Raw genomic sequence first — 22,862 nt, 5'->3', positions numbered from 1 at the left:
TCATGGTGTATTTCAGGAAGAAGGGAATCCGTATCTTCCCCTGCATTAATGACTGGTTGCTGAAGGACGGCTACAATTAGGAGATTCTGGCCCACATCAGCACCATGCTACATTTACTCAACCGCATGGGATTTGTTCTAAACACTGCGAAGTCAACTCAGTGGCTTCCACTGAGCAAACAGAGTTCACTGGGGCCCTGTCAGATTCCATGAGGTCAAGGGTGTTCCTGCTGACCAACGTTTTCTAGGCAATTAGACAGTTGTCAGTCTGCAATCAGAATCATCCACAACAATCCGTGTTTGTCTGAGCCTGCTGAATTACATGTCCGCTTGCATCCAGGTGGTCCAACTCACCAGATTGCATCTTTGCCCTCTTCATAGAATCATAGGACTGGAAGGGACCTAGAGAGATCATCTAGTCCAGTCCCCTGCACTCATGGCAGGACTAAGTATTATCTAGACCATCCCTGGCAGGTGTTTGTCCAACCTGCTCTTAAAAATCTCCAATGATGGAGATTCTACAACTTCCCTAGGAAATTTATTCCAGTGATTAACCACCCTGAGTTAGGAAATTTGTCCTAATGTCCAACCTAAACCTCCCCTGCTGCAATTGAAGCCCATTGCTTCTTGTCCTATCCTCAGAGGTGAAGAAAAGCAATTTTTCTCCCTCCTCCTTGTAATAACCTTCTGTGTATTTGAGAACTGTTACCATGTCCCCTCTGTCTTCTCTTTTCCAGACTAAACAAACCCAGTTTTTTTCAATCTTCCCTCATAGGTCATGTTTTCTAGACCTTTAATCATTTTTGTTGCTCTTCTTCTCTGGACTTTCTCCAGTTTGTCCACATCTTTCCTGAAATGTGGTGCCCAGAACTGGACGCAATACTCCAATGGAGGCCTAATCAGCGCAGAGTAGAGCAGAAGAATTATTTCTTGTGTCTTGCTTACAACACTCCTGCTAATATATCCCAGAATGATGTTTGTTTTTTTGCAACAGTGTTACACTGTTGACTCATATTTAGCTTGTAATCCACTATGACCCCCAGATCCTTTTCCACAGTACTCCTTCCTAGGCAGTCATTTACCATTTTGTTTGTGTGCAACTGATTGTTCCTTCCTAAGAGGAGCACTTCGCACTTGTCCTTATTGAATTTCATCCTATTTACTTCAGACCATTTCTCCAGTTTGTCCAGATCATTTTGAATTTGATGCACTTCCAGCCCCTCCCAGCTCGGTATCGTTCGCAAACTTTATAAGTGTACTCTATATGCCATTATCTAAATCATTGATGAAGATATTGAACAGAACCAGACATGATCCCTACAGGACCCCACTCGTTATGCCCTTCCAGCATGACTGTGAACCACTGATAACTACTCTCTGGGAACGGTTTTCCAACCAGTTATGCACCCACCTTATAATGGTTCCATCTAGGTTGCATTTCCCCTAGTTGGTTTATGAGAAGGTCATTTGAGACGGTATCAAAAGCTTTACTAAAGTCAAGATATACCACGTCTACCGCTTCCCCCCATCCACAAGGCTTGTTACCCTGTGAAAAAAGGCTATCATGTTGGTTTGATACGATTTGTTCATGATAAATCCATGCTGACTATTACTTGTCACCTTATTATCTTCTAGGTGTTTGCAAATTGATTGCTTAATTATTTGCTCCGTTATCTTTCTGATTACAGAAGTTAAGCTGACTGGTCTGTAATTCCCCAGGTTGTCCTTATTTCCCTTTTTATAGATTGGCACTATCTTTGTCCTTTTCCCGTCTTCTGGAATCTCTCCCGTCTTCAATGACTTTTCAAACATAATTGCTAATGGCTCAGATATCTCCTCAGTCAGCTCATTGAGTATTCTAGGATGCATTTCATCAGGCCCTGGTGACCTGAAGACATCTAACTCGTCTAAGTAATTTTTAACTTGTTCTTTCCCTATTTTAGCCTCTTGTGTTCCTACCTCATTTTCACTGGCATTCACTATGTTAGATGTCCAATCACCACCAACCTTGGAGAAAACCGAAACAAAGAAGTCATTAAGCACCTCTGCCATTTGATGTGGCTCAGGACAATTTATTGCCCTATTCTGCATTCCCTGGACAGGTTGGTTCACCTTTCTCCATCACTCCTGGAGTCCCTGCGCTGGTGGGAGTCCCCACACACTGTGTGCAAAAGGTCTCCCTTGCTCAACCTTCTCCAGCCAAGTCAGTGATTACCGACATATATCCCTTCTGTGTTGAGGGGTGTATCTGGACTCAATGAGGATGAACAGCCCCTGTGGTCGAAACAGGAGGCCACATTCCACATCAATGTGCGAGAGCTTCAGGCCATCCACAACACATATTGTGCCTTCTGAAACCATATCAGACATTGAGTGGTTCACATACTCACCGACTACCACCGCAATGTACTGTGTGAACAAACAAGGGGGAGCCCACTCCAGATCACTCTGCCTGGTGGTGATCAACCTGTGGAGGTTCTGCATCGAAGAAGACATCATCTCAATAGCTGTCCATTTAGCAGGGGTCCAGAACTGCCTTCTGGATCATCTCAGCAGGTTTTTCACCCCAAGCCACAAATGGTCCTTGAAGGCAGAGGTCCTTTGGATGGATTTCACAACACATGGTATCACCACGATTGACCTCTTTGCGATGAGGAAAAACAGGAAGTGTCACCTGTTCTGCTTTCAGGAGGGGTTCAGCCCAGGCTCCCTCTCCGACGCTTTCCACTGCAACTGGCAGTCAACCCTGCTGTACGCATTTCCTCTTATCTCAGGCTCAAGGCAGATTGAACCAGACTCATCCTGATCACCCCACTGTGGCTGAGACGGTGCTGGTTCTTAGACCCCCTCACTCTGTCAGTTCAGCCTCCCATCCGCTTCCTCCCCTTTCCGACCTTCTAATACAGGACTGTGGCTGCACACGGCATCTGGTGTTCAGCTCCCTGCACCTTGCGGCATGGCTGCTGCATGGCTGAACGAGGAGAAAGAACACTAAAACAGCCTACTTGGTGAAGTGGAAGAGGTTTTCCATGTGGTCCTTGGCCTGTGGGGCCCATCCGGCAGAGACATCTATCCAGGACATCTTGGAGTACTTGCTATACCTTCAGGAATTGGGCTGAGCACTCAGTTCTGTAAAAGTGCACTCGGCAGAAAATAACGGTGTTTCATCCATCTATCCAAGGGAAATCTGTTTTCTCCAATGCCATGGTGACAAGATTTCTGCATGTACTTCTCCACTTGCATCCTCCAGTCCCCTTGTGGGAACCAAACACAGCTTTAATGGGGCCTCCATTCGAGCCCCTTGCTTCCTGTCTGCTGCCCTTTCTGTCTCAGAAAATGAAATTCTTGATAGCTATTACCTCTATCAGGTGGTTGGGTGAGTTGCAGGCCCTGATGGCGGGGCTTTCTTGCACACAGTTCTTCAGGGGCAAGGTTACGCTCCGGCCACGCCCGAAGTTTGTATCCAGGATGGTCTGTGTCATTTGAACCAGGTGGTGTGTTTACCAGTATTTTTCCCCAAGCCACATTCCTCCCCGGAGGAGCAACACCTCCATACATTAGACCTGTCTAGCCTTTTGACTGAACAGTCTTTTTCTTTGCCTCGTCTGTTCGTATCATATGCAGGCTGCATGAAGGAACAAGTGGTCTCTGTGCAGACCATCCGTAGGTGGATAACGTCTTGTATCAAGACTGCCTATGAGATAACATTGGCTGTGCCTCCTCAGCAGATATCGGCATGTTCAATGAGAGCACGGGCAATTTTGGTAGCATTCCTCAATTACATTTTCATATTGGATGTTCGTAGGGCGGCCACATGGTCATCCATCCATACATTTACGGACCACTGAATGGTCCTGTGATCCTTACTTAGATTCTGAGCTCCGCCTCTGGATGGGGGTACTGCTTGCTAGTCATCTACTTGGAATACATGTCTGCATCTGCAAGGAGGAGAAGGAAAAGATGATGGAGGAGGACGAGGAGGAAAGTTACTTCAAGATGTGATGCATACATGTATTCCAGGACCCATCCCCTGTCCTGTCTCCATTGGAGTCTCCCCCAGGATATTCAGCGTGAAGGAACAGAGGGAGGTTGGGATGGCACAGCCTCATATAGCAAGGGAAGGGGCTACAGACACAAGGCAGGAGTACATCCCGCCCCTACAGGTACTGCTAGCCAAAAGTCTATGGCTCCGGTGCACGCGCACACCTACCTGGACTGTACATCTGCATTACATCTCCAAGAACCACAGTTACGGAAAGTAACAGTTTTTAATAGCCCCAACATGGCCTCAACAGCATTGGTTCTCCACTCTATTGGATTTGCAGCTCCAATTTCACTCCCATTGCACCTGGATTTTGATCTCGAAGATCATGATCGGCTGCTTCATCCAAGCCCTTCATTTAATGGCTTGAAGGCTCCATGGCGAAATCCTAGGGAGCAGTCTGGCTCAGAGCAAGTTCGACATACGTTGTTAAATAGTAGAAAGTCCTCTACCAGAGCTACTTATGTTCATAACGGAGGCATTTTCCCATTTGCTCTCGTCAAAGCAGTCCTCTATCCAGCAGGTCCTGGACTATCTATTGCACCTAAAACAGAAGGGGTTGGCGATTTTCTTTTATCAAAGTTCAGCTGGCAACAATATCAGTTTTCCATCTTCATGTGGATAACCATTCTGGATTTTTTGGTGATATGACATTCAGATTTGTGAAGGGCCAGGAAAAGTTGTACCCTCAAATAAGAGAACCTGTCCCTCCTAGGACTTGAACCTACTTTTGTGAAAAATCATAGGGCCACTGTTTGACCCTTCAGCAATGTGCTTCTTACTGCACCTGTCTCTGAAGCAATAGCCATCAGGAAAACCACTTTTAGTCAGGAGGGTGGCCGAAATGCATGCACTGACATCTGAATTGCCTTATACAAGCTTTTTTAAGGATAAGATGTACTCGTGCTCTCATCTGAGATTTCTCTCTAAAGTGGTGTCTAAATTTTCATATTACCCAGACAACTAACTTAGCCCTCTGCATTGGAGTTGTCTGGCAAGAAGGAACTGAGGGCGCTCAGGGGTAGATGGGTCCTTTACCATCACGCAGTGGAACACAGCAGCAGAGGGTGCTCAAGCTGCCCAAACAGGTACCACTAAGGGAAAAATTTCCAATGCCTGTCACAGGGTGCATGCACACCAAGAGTGGAATGGACACGTGCAACACATCTTAAAGAACAGCAATTACAAAAGGTTAGTAATTGTTGTGGGAGAATGGATCAGATGCAACAGGGTCTGAAGGCAATGTGAGTGCTTAATGTTGGAAGGCTTAATGAAAATTGTATGTCTGACAAAAGGAGAAAGTCTATGTGAAAGGGATGCATGAAATTTAACAGTTGGAGGAAGACAAAGGAGAAAAAACACACAAGCACTTTGTCCTGCCAAAAAAAGTATAGGGAGAGAGGAGTAAGGACTTGCCCATACCAAGACATTTTCAGTCTGAAGGAAAGGGCTATGAGATTGTTCTTTTACGTGAGAGAGAGTGGGGAATCTATTTTAGTAATTTCAGAGAAAATGTAACATTTATTAGCTGAATTGTCATTTTTGACTGGAGTAGAGTTACGTATAAAATATGAGGTGAGTTAAATAGATCTTACAATTTGCAATAGAATGCGCTTCAGTCGCTATCTGTGCATTCACAGTAGGGCTTTGCAGTGGTTAGTTGTGTGTACTTTAAAAAGCCATACTATTTGCTGTATGGGACCGTCTGCTTGAAGTAATCAATGTGGCGCTTAGGGAGGTGGCCAGCCCTTCAATATAGGAAAATTGCAAACATGCATTAGGCATTCAGTCGGTAGAGCCATGAAATTTACAAGTGTAGAGCTTCAGTGTGGTGATGAAGAGTTTCTATATAGCAATGTGCCTTTGCCATTGATTTACTTCCATTTATAGTTTTTGCATCTGAAACAATTTTCATAATTTAGTGCTCATCTGCAACTTTTAGACATTAAATATTTTTGATTTATAAGGAAAAAAGTGTTCCTCTTATTATATGTAACTGTAATTCAATCCAGAGACTCTACCAACCTCAAACCACAGGAGTAAAGCTTCAGGAGAATGCAGTTGTTGAATTGGAATTATATAAATTAATGTACTTCCTGAACATGTATAAAATAAGGCTTCTCTAATTTGTCTGCTTTGCTTTCCTTTTCTGGTTGTAAAGTACATTCTCCCCTACATTTATCATTTTCCATGTTGCATTTAATAAATAATTTACATTTCTGAAATGTTTGCGTGAAATCTTGTGATATACTTTTGAAACATTATTTTAATATTATAACATCAGTATATTACAGTTATACATCAGATAATATAGACACTTTTGGGAAGGGGGTCCATTAAAATATTAATAAAAGCTGGTTGATAAATATGAAAACATTACAGATTTCCTTCCCACCCCATTTTTAGTCAAATATTCAATGAACATTTTCTGACCAATTGTAGAGATGATCAGAAAACAGGAAAAATGTTTATGAATGAATTATTTTCATTTTTTCTTCTCATTTAAATGACCCCACAAAACTTATATTAAAATTTTCTCATCAGAATTTATTTTTAAAGTAGAGAAAAATGTGTGTTATGATTTGGCGCTTAAATGAAAGATAACAGGTATTGCTGCAGCTACTCATCATTTTAACCACTACATTTGGTGCACGCTTCACTTTTTCAGGGTGAAGTGATAGCCATGGACAAGATAGCTAACAAAGTCAAAAAAATCAAGCAGAATGCAGCATTGTTGCAGCTGAATTGTATTAGAGCATTTTGCTGTGATGGAACTAAGGCACTTGCCATCGGGAAGAGAGAAGATGGACAAGGTAAAGTAAATGATTTTAAGAATTTTGATATTGTCTTTTAAAAGAAAATGATAATCCTATTTTTGCTAGTGCTGTTAAGCCTGCCACAATATCCAAAGTTCTTGAAACTTTGGCACATAGTTTTTGGCCAGGGTGCTTCAGCACTGTGGATATCCTTTTACTTTCTATCCTTCTGCAAGTATCAGTTTCTCAGTAGTGCACATGCAAAACTCTTAACTGTCCGTCCTTATTGCAGCCTAATGTACTTAAGGAGGCATTCATTCCTTCTCCAGATAATATCAGAGAGACTGCCTATTAAGCCTTTCTTCATGATAGCATTTAAGCCCACATTCTGAATTTTTGGGGTTTTGTTAGCTCTGTCACATAAGTGACTTTGGCAGATCACTTAGATTCTGTGTGCCTCTGAATTCCCATCTGTAGAATAGGGATATTAATATTTAACTCCCAAGAGTACAGTGAAGCTTAGTTTGTTCATGTTTGTATAGCTATTTGACAGAAACAGATGGAAAGTGTTATAGAAGCCTAGAGCATTATTTTTATTTCATTTGCTTTTCTGACTTGCTGTATTGATGACTCTGGTTCTGTTCCCAAAATGGAAATTTTTAAATGGTGTATATTTTGTCTTTGATTCTTTCTCATTTGCTATGCAAACTAAATTGTATCTTTTCCAAAAGGAACTGTTAATTGCCTTTTCCTGCTAGTTCAGAAAGGTCAGTAGCCTGCAAAACTAAGTGTTTGGTTGCATAATTCAGGCACTTTTCTCATGTGGGGCAGTCCTTGTTAATCCCCCATAATTTACAGTCAGATTGATTTCCAAGGTCAAATGTAGTATTTTCGTAAAGTTTTTCAACAAATATATATATATTTTATAATAGGTGGTATTTAGTGCTTTTCAGGTGAGGAAGCAGCAGCAGTGGAAAGAGCCAGGCATAGCACATGTAAAATCTATTCAGGATTTACTACACATCTCTACACTTAAGTCTTGCAAAATGCTCTGTATTCTAGTCCACAGTCTTGCCTGGGCAACAGCTGCCAGTCATGCCAGATAGTTGCAAAATATAGTAGTTTGGGGAGTGCTGGCATATGGCTGGCTAGTTGTAGGATGAAGCCACCAACTCATTTTCACTTGTGATCTAAATTGAAATTTTGGTAGGCATGAGTAGACACAACTTTCTCCCTCACTGTCTACTCCCAGATGTACATGCGGAACCAGTTTTTCTTGCCTCTGAGATCCTGAGCTGAGGAGTCACCCTACTCCTGGTATTGTAAGAACTTGTACAGCCCAGCAGGATTCACAAGAAGGGACAGATTCAGGATAGCGAGTTGCAAATTCCCTTCCTCCACACAAGCAACTCTGAATAGTATTCTTATTGTAATTTTTGGAGCCACCTTGTGTCTCATTCCAGAGCTTACCACCCAAGTCCTGTTTTCATTGGCACTTTTTTTTTTAATATTGTACTTTCAGTACATTAAATTAGGGTTCAGAAATGCTAAAGCCAAGATTGATCTCAAATTGTTTTAAGTTCACAGGGTTGTAAAGATAGTGATAAGTAAAATGCTTCCTTCTCAGGAATGAAATCTACTCAGTCATTACTAGCTGTGTTGCTCCTGTAGATTAGGTCAGTTTTGCAGACACAGTATATAGAACGCAAACCCTCAAACACTTCATGTCAGGCAATCAGTGACAGCTTGCCACTATCTACAGGTGAAGTCTCAAGAAGAGAAACAAAGGCTGTGTGTTATGTATAACTAACTGGTTTTGCCGCAGTTTTTAAAATGTCAATTGCCTTTTGCAGAAGGCCCTCCATTCTCAGCAGAGTCATTTGATCGAATTCTTCTTGATGTTCCTTGTAGTGGGATGGGACAGAGACCAAATATGGCCTATTCCTGGACTCTAAAAGAAGTGACTTCTTATCAGCCATTGCAACGCAAGCTTTTCAGCATGGTATGTATGAATCATTAAGCAGGTAAAGAAAACTGCACATAAATAGTTTTTACAGTTAAGGATTACAGGGGTGCAGCTTACCTCATCTGAATGCAGTCGTCCCTCAGTTTCTCCTGGCTCTCTGGTACTTGGATGCTGTGGTGTATTGTCCAGAGGAACAAAAGTCTTCCATCCAGAGCAAAAAGTCCGAAATGAAGGCCTTCTTTAAAATAATGCTTTCCTGTTCCTGGGCTGACTCCTTCCCTTTGATTGTAGGATCTACACCAGTTCTTTACTGCTCCCTGGGTCAGGCTTTCAGTCCTGGGCACTGGCACCACTGATGGACCTTTGCCTTCCCCCAGCCCTTAGTGCAGGGCTCAGCCTGAGCTAGACAAAGCTTTTCTCCAGGGTCTTCCCTGGTCATTCCTCTTGATCAGAGAATGAAAGGGCAGGGGCTTTCCTCTCATCTTCTATGTAAGCCAAGGCCTCTAAATAACTAGGTCTCAAGCCTATGCTGCTGTGTTCTTGCCCCAGGTCTTGTCCTATAAATTCTTCCACCTCTCCCCAGGAGTTTTCTGCATAGTCTGTAAGACTCCTTTCAGGTCCTGTCACAGGCTCCTTGATTCACATTGCCCCGTTTAGGCTCATTTGTAGCTCCCTCTCAGCAGGGAATCATCACCAAGCTTGGTACAGCCCCTGGAGAGCTCTCCTTAACAAGCTTCTGTTCCTTTCAACTCTTCCTCACCATAGAGAGACCCATACCATCCTGGGTGAGCCCCACCAGCAAGCTGGTGTTCTTCTCCAGCTCCTTCCTTATCATAGAGAGACGTATAATAGATTAGATTATTCCTGGTCTCTCTCTCATTTGGAAAATGCTTCTGCTTATATATCCTGCCCCCGTTTCCAGCAGACCCTGCTTCTAGCCATAGTTCCCAGAATACCTGACCTAAAAGGGGTGGGATTGGAGTAGGAATGTGTTTGGCACAGACTTGCCCCTGAAAGGCAATGCACCCTCTGGTAGACAAGTACGCCTCACTGATAAAAATTTCAAACACCAGTTGATATTCCCCCTACTGCAATGGATTTACCTACTCACCTCTTCTTAAGTTGAAGAGAACTGTACTATTTCCTGTATCATCAAATCTGTTTGGGGATTTCACATTTTTGTATTCTTATCTTAAACTAGTCTACGCTTGAGGGATGCTCATCTCTTAGATAGACTGTAAGCAGAACCAATTGAATACTAGGAAGTCTTGGTGCTCTGGTTCCTACTTTCAAGACACCTCTTCTTTTAGATCTCTCCATTGCATACTGCCTTGCTCAGAACAAGATGAGAAAACAGAAGTTGTGTTAAGCTCAGTTTTTCCGTATTCACAGCTGACTGAGTCAGAGAGGAAGGAAAGTTTAAATCCTTGTCTAGAATCCTTCAGATATTTACAAAACAAGATCAGTTGTTTTCCTCTCTTTCAAAAGACTTCTGCTTTTCCTAGGGAGACTGTATCACGTGTCAGGTACTATTACTCTTACAGCCTTAGAACATCTGTAGATATGTAAAGATTCTTCATTGTGTCTTTGAACTGGTGTAATTAAAGTACAGTAAAGTAATAGGAAACTACATTTTCTTTTCTAATCCTTTTCTTCCACCAGTTTCAGCAGAAGATGGACTAATAATCATAGTGTCATAGTATGTGGGAACAACATCAACTGTCAGTCATTGATCGAAAGACTCTGTGTCCACATTTGGCTTCAGCTGATGAAAACAGATCCAACCTACATCTGGATGAGTTATACAGAGCTTTCCAGAGGGCTGTTCTACAGATCTTGAGGAGAGAGGTCACTTCCCTCAGCCCAGGAAGATGCACAAGCTCTAATGCTAATAGGGCAGGAAAGGCTTTCTAATTGGTTGGCTTCTGTAATACAAAAACTGATCTTTCTTCCAGAAGTAAACTTGGAAATGTTAGAACTTATATTGCATCCCTTGAAGGGGACAAAACGTCTGTACAATTAACAGGATGCCTGAATCCTAGACAGAAAGATTCTGGCCTAAATAAGTGTTACATTTATCTACTGTACCATAAAGGTTCCAAATAAATACGCAAATCATAATTAACCTTTAAGAAAACTTACTATACTATTCAAAGTAATTCTGCATTGAAGATGGTTACACCATGAAAGCTGAACCACAATCTCTTTCTAGGCAGTGAAATTGCTAAAGCCAGGGGGCATTTTGGTGTATAGTACATGTACAGTTACACTGTCTGAAAATGAGGAGCAAGTTGCCTGGGCCCTGGAAACTTTTCCCTGCCTCCAGCTTCAGTCACAGGTAGGAACAGTTTCAGTTTACTACGTGCAACTCGGTATGCAAGTTTCAACACTGGAATTTTAAGCAATATGGCGAAGAATTCTGCTGTAGGATGTTACTCTGGAAACAGTGAAGAAATAGTTTATGTGATTTCCTAAAACATATAGGCATTTTTAGTTGCTGCAGATCTGAACAGCATATGGATTTTTTTTTTTTTTTTTACATCTGTTTGATCTGTGTCATTACAATAATGGCTGTGAATAATGGGGAGCGATAGCTCAGTGGTTTGAGCATTGGCCTGCTAAACCCAGGGTTGTGAGCTCAATCCTAGAGGGGGCCATTTAGGGATCTGGGGCAAAAATTGGGGATTGGTCCTGCTTTGAGCAGGGGGTTGGACTAGATGACCTCCTGAGGTCCCTTCCAACTCTGATATTCTATGATTCTACTCCTTTCTGTTGTGTGGTAAGATATTTCTCAGAAGAATAGAATAAAATAAATTTTAATCTACTAATTAGCAAATACTGAAACTCCTGGTATGTAACATCCATAGATAGAAATGGACTTGCAAGTAAAAGTATTTGAGGAACAGGAAAGTCTTGTCACTAGTAAGTGACAACATAGTGTTGACCAGAAAAATGGTCTTTCACAAAGTTTTTCTGTTAGCATTCTAGATGCTGTATGCTGCTGCAGAAATGTACTTTGTAACAACTAGCCAATTTCACCTTAGGTAACATGAGAGGTTGAGAGCTATAGAACAGGTGGTGATTTTCATAGTGAATCAGCATATATCTAATTGCAATTCACTGAAGGGAGATTAAATGGCTTTACAGTCATACTCCCACCAATGTATTGCAGTGGTTTCATGTATCTGTATACCAGTCAGTCATTTAAAACAGAGAGTGATCATAGATAGTTCATGACAGGCTAGCATTTTCCTTGTAGCTCTTTGTTCTTAATGCATATTTATACTACTTTGTTGTTCTTTTATTTCAGTACCTTACAGGAGGGGCAAAATAAATTTAATGAATGCTATTGAAATAGCTATAAGAATCATGTTAAGGATGGAAGAAAATGTAAAAAACTGCTGGTGGGGTGGGGGAGGTGGAGAATACAAAGGTGGTTGTTAATACTGTATATGCAAGTCACCCTGGCACAGCAGTGGTTCTCAACTTATTTACCGTTGTGGGCCGCATCCAGTACTACCTGTGTGGCCCTGAGGATGTCACATGCACTGCAGCTCTGGGCTGATTGGGCTGCAGGTTGAGAACCACGATTAGTCAAAGGCATTGTCATTGTGCCAGAGGTATATGACATCTATCCATAGAATCACGGACATGTCAGCCGAAATAGTTCTGTTACAATATCTAGTTCATTTCAGAGCCAATATTTGCAGATAGTAGGGGTATAAAAATAAGTGTGATCTTTGGATTCAGCTATTCTAAGATACTTCTCTTGTTTATACTAGTACTTTGAGAGACTTTATCATCAGACCAGCAATAGTTCTGTTCTCCTAGGCTTCCACTTAGGCAGGGTGTTAAGGAGATTAATTGTTAATTTTACTGGATTATATGGTTGAGGAAAAGTCAATTTGATATTGGTTTAGCATGTAAATATTGTAATTGTGCATGTAGTAAATGTACCTAGAGCAAGTAATTGGTGCATCTTTTAATTGAAATGTTAAAAAATGAGAGTTTGGGATAGTGGTATGACAATTAAGAGTGGCTGGTTGTGTTTAGTAGTAGAAGAAAATAAGACATACTATCCAACATTTATCAGAGCTGGGGCTTGTGCTGAAGGTTATCACATGCCCACGTTTCCTCTGTCACCTGTTGATATGAGTACAGTCGTCTTTGCCATCCACTTCCTGGGAGTTTCCAGGTTATACCTACCATATCCAAAATGAAATGCTTTGTTTACTATCAGAAAAAAGAAAACCTGATAAATTATAAAGCAAAATTCTCATTGAAGTAAATGGCAAAATTCCCATTGACTTCAGTATTGGGATTTCACTCATGAAGTTAAAAGAAAAGGAGTACTTGTGGCACCTTAGAGACTAACCAATTTATCTGAGCATGAGCTTTCGTGAGCTACAGCTCACTTCATCGGATGCATCCGATGAAGTGAGCTGTAGCTCACGAAAGCTCATGCTCAGATAAATTGGTTAGTCTCTAAGGTGCCACAAGTACTCCTTTTCTTTTTGCGAATACAGACTAACACGGCTGTTACTCTGAAACTCATGAAGTTGAACAGCATTGACTCACTGTCGTTTCCCATGGAGCTATATAGGTAGCAGGCACATACTGTGTTTAAACACTTGCTATTTCAGCTGAATAAGAAACATTTTTTTCTAATTCTGATACCAACTGATCTAGAGCTGGGATTACATTTCTGTCACTTTAAGACTAAATGTGCTATCTTCTTGTACCTGTTGAATAGTGTATAGATTTTTTTTTTTTTTTTTGGTCACCACCCGTATTCTGTGTATGAAGTACTAGTGTTCTGGGTCTAATTTTTCAAATAAGGAAGTGACATTAAACAGGGTACATTGCCACAATAGTTCCATAGACATTTTATGATTTCTTGTAACTAGCTCTCCAGTAGCATGAGCTAAGATCCTCTTTCCTTTTCCTTATGAACGGGCTACAACAGAACAAACTCCAAGAGCTAGGATCAGCTTGGCTTTGGCTCATATAGAAATTGTATATTAAATATACTAAAGATGTTCAGTTAAAATTATTCTACCAGTATGTTACACTGCATTCTCCTATACATAATTTCTTGTTGAGTTCATATTTTAATGTGTGTTTTTAATTAATCAAAACAACAGTAAATGCAGACTAATGTAAATAAACTGCTTTACTTTCTCACTTAAAAAAGGACCCACATATTGGAGGAGAAGGCATGAGGGGAGCTGGACTGTCACTTGATCAGCTGAAGCTGCTGCAGAGGTTTGATCCATCCAGTGTGACGTTACATGGAATGGATGTGAACTCTTTGCAGGACTCTAGGGAAGAAGACCTGATCTTGCTGGCAAATAAAGACTGCATAGGGTTTTTTATTGCAAAATTTATTAAATTGAACAGCAAATAGACATTTAGCAACACAACCTGAAAAAACCCCTTTCGAGTTAAGACTGGTCCAGCTGTTAACTGTTTCTTCTCATGCATTGTTGTCAAGCCAACAGGCTGATGACATGGTTGCTATAGAAGCAGTAACATCTCCCACTGTTCTACTGGGACAGAGCCACAGTTGCAGAAGGTGTTGATTAACTTTTAAGTCTCCATTAGTTTTTGTATTTTTAGTAGGTCAGTGTGGCGGAAGGAAGAGTAAATGGATTCACATTACTCCTTGTTGACTTAATGTGTACAGTATTGCACATTAAGATTACTGCTTGTTTTCTGTTTTAGCTTGTTGGTTTAATGTATGTAGTATTGCATAGGAAAAGGTTTTGCTATGGGAATTTAAATTTTATAAAATGCAAAAAAATCCAGATTAAATACATTGAAAAATATAAAGTCAAATTTTTTCAAGAATGATAGTTTCTATGGGGAATTTAGAAATTACTGCATCATTAAATAGTGATGTGAAATAGTCACATTTCACAAAGCTGTTTCATAAATTAATAATTATAACATCTCATCTCCTTTATTTTACTAAAGCAAGATTCTCTATTCATATTATAGACACACAGGCTTTGTAGAATGTATTTTACAGCAGCATATGTATACTTCCCCTCTCACTTCAGGGAATGAAAGATACAGTGCTTCAAGCTCAAACTTGCCATTTTTAAGCCTGGATCAGTTCAGTAACAGCACAGCTGGACTGATTGACCAGAGGCAGTTTTAAAGTCCAATATCACTTACACCATGAGGGCTACAGTCTAATAATCTATGCCATTGGGATGGTGAAAATCTCAGCTTTTTCATGGCACGTAGTATCACATTCCTGTCTCTACCTGGCAGATTCTGTAATTACAGGATTGGATCTCATAATCATAGAAATATAGGGCTGGAAGGGACCTCATGGTCATCAAGTGCAGGTCCCTGTGTGGAGGCAGAACCAGTTAAACCTAGACCATCCCTGATAGGTGTTTGTCCAACTTGTTCTTAAAAACTGCCAGTGATGGGACTTCATAACATTCCTTGAAAGCCTGTTCCAGTATTTAACTATCTTTATAGCTATTGGGGAAAACATTCTATCTACCTAGTCCCACTATGTCTCCATGTTCATGGAAAGTACAAGAACAATTGAACACCATCCTCTTTCTAACAACCCTTCACATATTTTTAAGAGTGTTACCAGGTTCCCCCCTCAGTCGTCTTTTCTTAAGATTAAACAGGCTGTTTTTTAAAAAAATATTTCCTCACAGGTCAGATTCTCTAAACTGGTGGTCCTCAAACTTTTCATGGTCACGGCCTTACCCCTGTCCCCCCCGGCACTGGGAGCGTGGCTGCAACTCGACTGGGGATGCACAGGAATAAGGGAGCTAGGGACAGGGCTAGGAGTGGAGCCCTGGCTAGGGGTCAAGGCTGGGGCCAGCAGCTAGGTGCAAAGCGATTGCTGAGTCTGGGGTGGGACAGGGTAGCACTGTCTTTCTGCCCATTGAGGCTGACCTGGGCCCTGCCAGGCTCTCCCCACCCCGCACATTCCTCTGTTTGAAGTCCACAGTTTGAGGTCCAGTACACTAAACCTTTTGTTACTGTGGTTGCTATTGTTTGGACTTTCTCCAATTTATCCATGTCTTTCCTAATGTTTGGCACCCACAATTGGATACAGTACTCCAGCTGAAGACCGACCACTATGGAGTAGCACAGGACTGTTATCTTCCATATCTTACATATGTTACTGTTAATACAAGCCAAGATATTATCCTTTTTCACAACTGCACCACATTGTTGGTTCACATTCAGTTCGTGATCCACTATAATGCTCAGCTCCTTTTCAACAGGACCACCACCAACCCAATTATTCCTCATTGTTTTTTCTCTTCCTTAAGTGAAGTACTTTGATTTCTGACCAGTTCTACAAGATAATTTTGAATTCTAATCCTTTTCCCCAAAGTGCCTGCAACGTCTTCCTATCTTGGTGTCATCCGCAACTTTTGTAAGCATACGCTCCACTCCAAGTCATCAGTGACATCATGGTAACTTGCTGCTTTCTCTCCCCTGTCTCCTTTGATGTGGTGGTTAATATATCACAAACTGCTGGAGACTGAAATCAGTGCTTAGTACTGTCTGAAAAAACGTTGTAATCCACCTTGCAAGTGACTTAAACCCTAGCTGATCAGGAGGCATCAGGTCCTAACTGAGAAGGGAATTAAAAAAGATGGCAATGAGAATGGTTTACTTTAATAAACCTGCAAAAATGTATACTAATCCTGAATGTCTACAGCTATTTGGTGTACGCAGACAGTGTAAGGGCTTGCAGCTTCATGTAGTCGTCCTCATTTCCAATACAAGGAATATTGCTGGAACTGGCAATGTGTAGGAATGAAAATGGTGGGTGCCGTTCAAACCACCTAAATTCAGGGATTGATGGGGGAGTTTTTTTTCCTTGTTTTTGATTGACAACTTTAGTTTAAAACTATTACTTACAAAATGTTTGAATATTAAAGTAAAACTGTATTTGGTTTGAGTGAACAGCATGACTGGTATTTCCTTCTGTAAAAGTCAAATAGTTTTGAGTTCACGTCAATCTGTTTTCTACCTGAGATGCTACTGCTTGGTTTGCAATTGAAACAACCTAATAAAGGTTATATAATTTTGTTACTCAGTGTGGTTTGTTCTTAGATTTAGTTTCTGCTTTTAGCTAAGGTTGTTAATAGTATATGTTTATCATCTCATACATCATCTGTAAGCAATAGCCATTCCTCACAGGGGGAAAGGAATCAGTTTGAAAGCTCTTCTCTACCTTAAATGTCTACCCCTAGGATTAATCATAACTAGCCGAACCAATGCTTTTAAACATGGTTAGCCCTAAGTACACTCGGTGCAAAGTCTTTTGTGAAGTCCTGTTACTTAAAATGTGTTAGCTAGCAAACCCATTTTAAAAATACAACCTGTTTTCCGACTCTAGACATGGCCACACGACTACTTAGTAATAGGATTTATTAGCTGGCAGTTGCACCTGTATGTCAATGCTAGTAAAAGACACCATCATCTTTTGAGGGGAATGCTTGGACTTAAATCCTGTAACAGTCAATTACGACACTATGGGCTGTATTCTAATACACATGTACATTGAGAAGAGCAGGGAACTTCTTAGTTGCTGCTTTCAATATGCACTAATAGTAGGAGTTGTGCTGTGCAACCGTGAATTTGAAAAAGGCAGCAGTGTTGAATTGTGTCAGGCCTGCTGTGGTCTTTCCTCCATGGATTAAAAAACAAACAAATCTCTGTTCTAAAGCAGAGAACAGGCTGTGCCAAAGCTGATCTCAACTGACCTATATAGGAGTTCTCAGGAACTAAATTATTAACAACCCCAGCTTCCATTGTTTCCACTGCTGCCCCACCATGTAATGCCAAGGGCCAGATTCCTTTACCGTTCATATCCATCTACAAGTTCTTTCTGATCCAAAGGGATTAATGAAAATTGTAGGTGATTTTCCCTTCTCCTTTGAACTACAGAAGTCTAGTGTCAACATCAAGCTTCTGGTCCCCAACAGTTCTCCTCCTAGACTGCCTCTCCCAGTTACTCTGACACAGCATTGTTCCTTTATAGTGTCTTTGTATTATAAGAGAAAAATAGTTTACCAAAAGGGATTTGGTTCCCCTAACTTCTCGTGTGTGGGGATGTGGGATGGATGCGTGTGGTCAGTTGACTCGAACTACCTTTTTTCTTACGTTCTCTACTGAAGTTGTATTAAAAGCAACTCTGAATTTTTTGTAAGCATCAGCAAGTGCTTTAAAATATCCTGAATAATCAAACAAATAACAAAATAGTGTCATTTAGTAATTAACATTTTTTTAAAAAAATTTACACTTCAATTACATATTTTTGGCTGAGATTTAAAAAGAAAATAAATGGCTGCATGATGCTGGTTTAGTATTTTTGTCATGAAAAATGAGTGCTGAGCTTTGAAGTTATACGACTGTAACTGTTTCTGCTTTGTTGCCAAAGACATTAAAGGGACACTTAGAGTCAAAATCCTATTGAATACTTGTTTTTCCTTTCCAGTTTTACTATACAGAGAATGAGAGGTGGGAGAGAATATAAATGTATATATTGTGCTCCCTTTTAATCAGTCACTCTCTGTGTGGTGACAGACTGGCTTGGTTATAGTAGGTTTCACTTTCTAGTGCTTATGCACTACCTAGTGCAGGATGTTAAACATTGAATGAAAAAGGATTCTTGCTACAAAACCTAATCATTTGTCTAAACTACCTGACTGTAGCCCTTTAAAAACAAAGTCTCAAAGCAGTTTTACCTGTTTGTAGAAATGCTTAGAGATAAGCAGGGGGGAAAAGTCTTACAACAGTACCAACTCTAGAAATTCATCTTCATCAATGTAAAGGTAAGTACCTAAAGTATCATGAAAAAACGAGAGTCCTTGTGGCACCTTAGAGACTAACAAATTTATTTGGGCATACGCTTTCGTGGGCTATAACTCACTTCATCGATGGGAGCTGCAGGAAGCCAATGGGAGCTGTGGGAAGCAGCAGTCAGCTGCAGGTGGTCTTGCCTGCGGAAGGTCAATGTAAACAAACTGTCTCCCGGCCTGCCAGCGGATTACCCTGATGGGCTGCAGGTTGCCCACCACTGTTCTATGTTATATATTTTTGATTGAGACTTCTAGAACAACTGTTAAAGAATGACAACTTTTCTAACCTTCATTAAATAATTTAGCACCAAATTTGGTTTCATACTATTATAATTTGTTGAAAGATAGATATAGGTGTGTGTGTGTGTATCTCTATCTCTCTCTCTCCAGGGGTGATCAGATTAACAAAATATGTATTAGTTAAAGGAACGAAATTTTGATCTGATATTACACCTTGTATAACCCATTGGCTTTTTAAAGATTTGTTTGCTGCCTAGGAACACACTATTACAATGCTGTGCTATAGAAAGAAATGGTGACCGTATGTGCCTATGCAATCCAGTTCTTATGTAAAAATTGGAAGGTAACTTAAAAGACTCATTCTGGGAATCTGACTGTGAGAATCAAAGCAATATTAGTATTAAGAGTATTCACAAGAAAATGGCATATGCATATTACATTCACAAAATGTTTCACTCCCTCACAATTAGGTGGAAGATGTGAGATATACAGGCAGACTGTATAATAGAAGAATGTTACTTCACAGTGTGAAAAGCAACTTCTCCATTCCTTGCCTACCTTGGCAGAGCTGCTTACGATGTACTTTTCTCCTGAGGGGAGAGAATGGAGCAGAGTAAAGATTGTAAAAGATTCAGAGGAATATGCCAATGGGTATCTCGGACATAATCCATTCAATCTGAATTACTGGGGGCTCAGACCACAATGGTAAAAAGATATCAGAGAACTTACAGAAAAGGAAAAACTAAAGGATGTTGCTTCCTGAAACATGATATAGGAGGCAAAGACCTTATGACAAATGATTAATATTAAAAAATTATGTTGACAGAAAATGCATTAGCGTGAAATCAGATTATCTACTGATTTAAAATTTGGCTAATGAGCAGGAGTGGCATGTTCTGAAAGCCAGTTTCAGTGACTAACAAACCAACAAAGCTTAGAAATGATTAGCAGCAAAATCCATACTGCCCCACAGCTGTTCAACAGGGTGACATTCACTTCTGATTAGTAGGGCTGGGGAAGACTCTGACACCACACGGTTTGTAGATGAGTAGCCACATCAGAGGGGGAGGGAAGAGGTTACAGCTGCTCTGCACTCTGACCCTGGGTTTGGGGGGGCGGGGGTTCACCTCCTCATGCTCCACCAACAAAAAGCCAAACACTCTGCTTGTGTGGGCAAAAATGAGCTTCTTCCACAGCATTTTGCAAGTCTTTCTACATCTCATGGTGTAAACCACTGCCCTAGTTTGCTTTGGTTAAATACGGCCAAATCAAGAAGTGAAACTGAGTAGTTACATGCTACAGTTTCAAAACAAAACAAAAACCCTCTCCTCCACTTCCAAACTCCAGAGACTGTAAATAAAAAAAACAAGTGACATACTCCATCCTGGGGTTTTAACAGATTCATATGCTATCTTTTCCTGGATAATGATTAGTCAGTTGACTGATGGACTGCAAAATGATTTTTTAAACCTCCTGTCATTCCACACCTTCATCCCCATCCTGATCCTAGCTTCCTGCATACATATATTTGCTCTTTCTTACGCACTGGCCTGTATGCACAGAATACCCTCCCCGCTCTGATCTGAATGACCACTCCTCATTCCGCCTTCAAATCGCTCCTCAAGAGCGCCTTCTTCCATGGTGTCTACAAGAAACTGAACAACTGATAGCAGTTGAGTTGAACTGGGCGGGTGGTTAGCATCGATGTGTATTAATTTAAAAAAGACGTGCAGAAAGGTATGTAATAAAATGTGCATGTACATTGTATATATTCAATTGTAGCCCTTTCCCTTCACCCTGCCTATGCTGATTGTCCTGAGGGCAAAAAAATAGGGAACTAGCAAGATACATGTATCACCTCTCCTGGGCAGGTTGCTGCATGTTTTATCATGCTTCCCATCCCTTTATCTTTTTAGCTTGGCAGGGTAGGGCGGCTGTTTCTTACTGTGGGTTTGTGCAGGGCATATACACGAGGGCCTTGAGGCGGCTTGGGACCTCTGGCACTATCACAATAGAAATAAATATTGTCAAACTTTGCAAGTGGCTAACCATCGAGGAAAAAGTACTTCACTACCGCAGCCTTTCATCTCCGCCAGTTGAAGTATTTTAAAACATGCTGGTCAATACTGCCACGTGCCAAATGCTTTTCACCAGTAGACTATCATAGCCAGCAGCTGATATTGGAACAGGCACAGTGACAAGGCAGTACTACAAGCACTTTCTCACTGGGGGAGAACTGTCATGCGCAGCATGGTAAGAAAATGAAATCGCTAGTTCAAGGAATGCACGGGGGGGGGGAGGGGGTGGATGGGGCAGGGGTCGCCGGGCCATGCCTGGCTATTTCAGGAGGCACAGCCTCCCCTAACCGGCCCTCCATACAATTTCAGAAACCCGATGCGGCCCTCAGGCCAAAAATTTTGCCCACCCCGATAAAAAGAGATGAACAAACTGGCAAAGTTTCCATTTATAGCTGCTTCGAGATTTCAAATGCTGCAAAAAACTTTCCCTAAGAAATATTTTGAGGACAAAAACCTACATGGAATGGAAGTCAAAATAAAAGGCTAGGTTTTGACTGCCAAGGGTAGTTTCTGTGCAGGAACTAACTGACACACTAGTTGGAGTAGGTGAGGGAATTACCATTCACAGCTCAGTAACGTCAAGCTGGTAAAATTGCTAGAGTAGGACTGTAGAGGGCAAGGATATATAACAATGATCTGAAACATTTCAAACAGCAAATATACTTGCAACATGGGTTCCCACTGATGAACTGATACAGCTCCATGTTAAAAAAGACCCCAACATGTACATATACAGCTACCATTTGTACAAAGTCATTTAGTAGTGTAACAGGTCTACAAACTAGCTTCATCTTGCTAGCAAGGTAGTTAAAGTGTATACAAATGCTTAGAACTTTGTTTCTAGAAAGAGACCCTTACTGGCCCTTTCCCCAGCGCACACTTTCAGTCAGATGCCGTTCTTGGATGCCTATGAGTGACAGCAACGGGAGTTATGAGCAGATACCCGACAGGAAAATTTCACCCTCTATTTATAAAAAAAAATACTCCAAAGTCTTTTTTAGGGAAAAAATATTTCCCAAAGGGTGGAAACATAATTATCTAGACCTGGAATAAAGGAATGGAATTTTTTAAATGAATCTCATGTATTTCTTACACATTTCACTATAATGATATAAAATACTTGGTCAGGCAATTCCCATATCCACCTTTTTGCAAGAAAATATATAAACTATAAACACATGCACAGTTATAAATGAGTATGACCCCAATTCTATATTCTTTATATAATCTGTACTACTTACAAGCCCGGGGAGTGTTTGATTCTTAAAACTAGTAAAATCATGATCTGTGACAGAACAGAATTTAATCTAGGCAGGGCATGGGATCTGAAGCCGAAAAGTAATACATTGTGTCCCACTTACCAGTAAAACAGGTACTCGGTGCACAACATAGTGAGTTGTCACTCCATTTGATTTCAACACGTTTCTCTAGTGAGTTCATAATGGATTGAACCTTTGGTTATAACAGTCCTTTTTCTGGGCTCTTACTGGCAGACACACTTTTGGCTGAAGGAGGAGCACAGACCTGGCTGCAAGGTAGGGCTACAAAGTGGCAAGTGTAGAAAAAAGTGGAGAAGCTACAAAAAAATTTATTTTCCAACAAAATAACTCTCCACAAGCTGTGTAAACTTTTCTTACTAAAACAAGTACTCTAAAACACAAAGATTTTACATTTCCAGTGAAACACTTACAGTAACATTTGCCTGTGTTTTTACTCTCCTGGAGTCTCAACAAACAGCCAGCAGATTTATGCTTTCCCAATTACGTGTAGCAGTAAACTGCCTCATGTTCCCTGACTGCAATTCAGATTTTGAAACTAACAGCTAGAATAAAGAAACTGACTGGTTGGAATTTTGAGTCATCTCTTATTTCCTTCACTAGATCGTCTTAGACACACTGAACTTCTGCATGTGCGCACGCGCACA

General features: G+C 40.9%; 1 protein-coding gene across 16 annotated transcripts in view; it reads left to right on the top strand.

The window, feature by feature from the left end:
* The window catches only part of NSUN6 (NOP2/Sun RNA methyltransferase 6), a 55,826-nt gene extending 38,978 nt beyond the window's left edge, over positions 1-16,848 (top strand). For all 16 annotated transcript variants that reach the window (XM_037890810.2, XM_037890813.1, XM_037890804.2 and 13 more), the window contains 4 exons: positions 6,710-6,854; positions 8,651-8,799; positions 10,976-11,101; positions 13,958-16,848. In XM_037890810.2, the coding sequence (XP_037746738.1) occupies positions 6,710-6,854; positions 8,651-8,799; positions 10,976-11,101; positions 13,958-14,170 (633 nt within the window). In that variant the 3' untranslated portion in view covers positions 14,171-16,848. The remainder of the gene's footprint in view (positions 1-6,709; positions 6,855-8,650; positions 8,800-10,975; positions 11,102-13,957) is intronic.
* Positions 16,849-22,862: the final 6,014 nt, after the last annotated feature.

This window comes from Chelonia mydas, chromosome 2 (genome assembly GCF_015237465.2).
Source record: "Chelonia mydas isolate rCheMyd1 chromosome 2, rCheMyd1.pri.v2, whole genome shotgun sequence".
NCBI classification, from domain to species: domain Eukaryota; kingdom Metazoa; phylum Chordata; order Testudines; family Cheloniidae; genus Chelonia; species Chelonia mydas.
The sequence above is the reverse complement of the archived record's forward strand: the minus strand, read 5'-3'. Positions and strand labels throughout refer to the sequence as shown.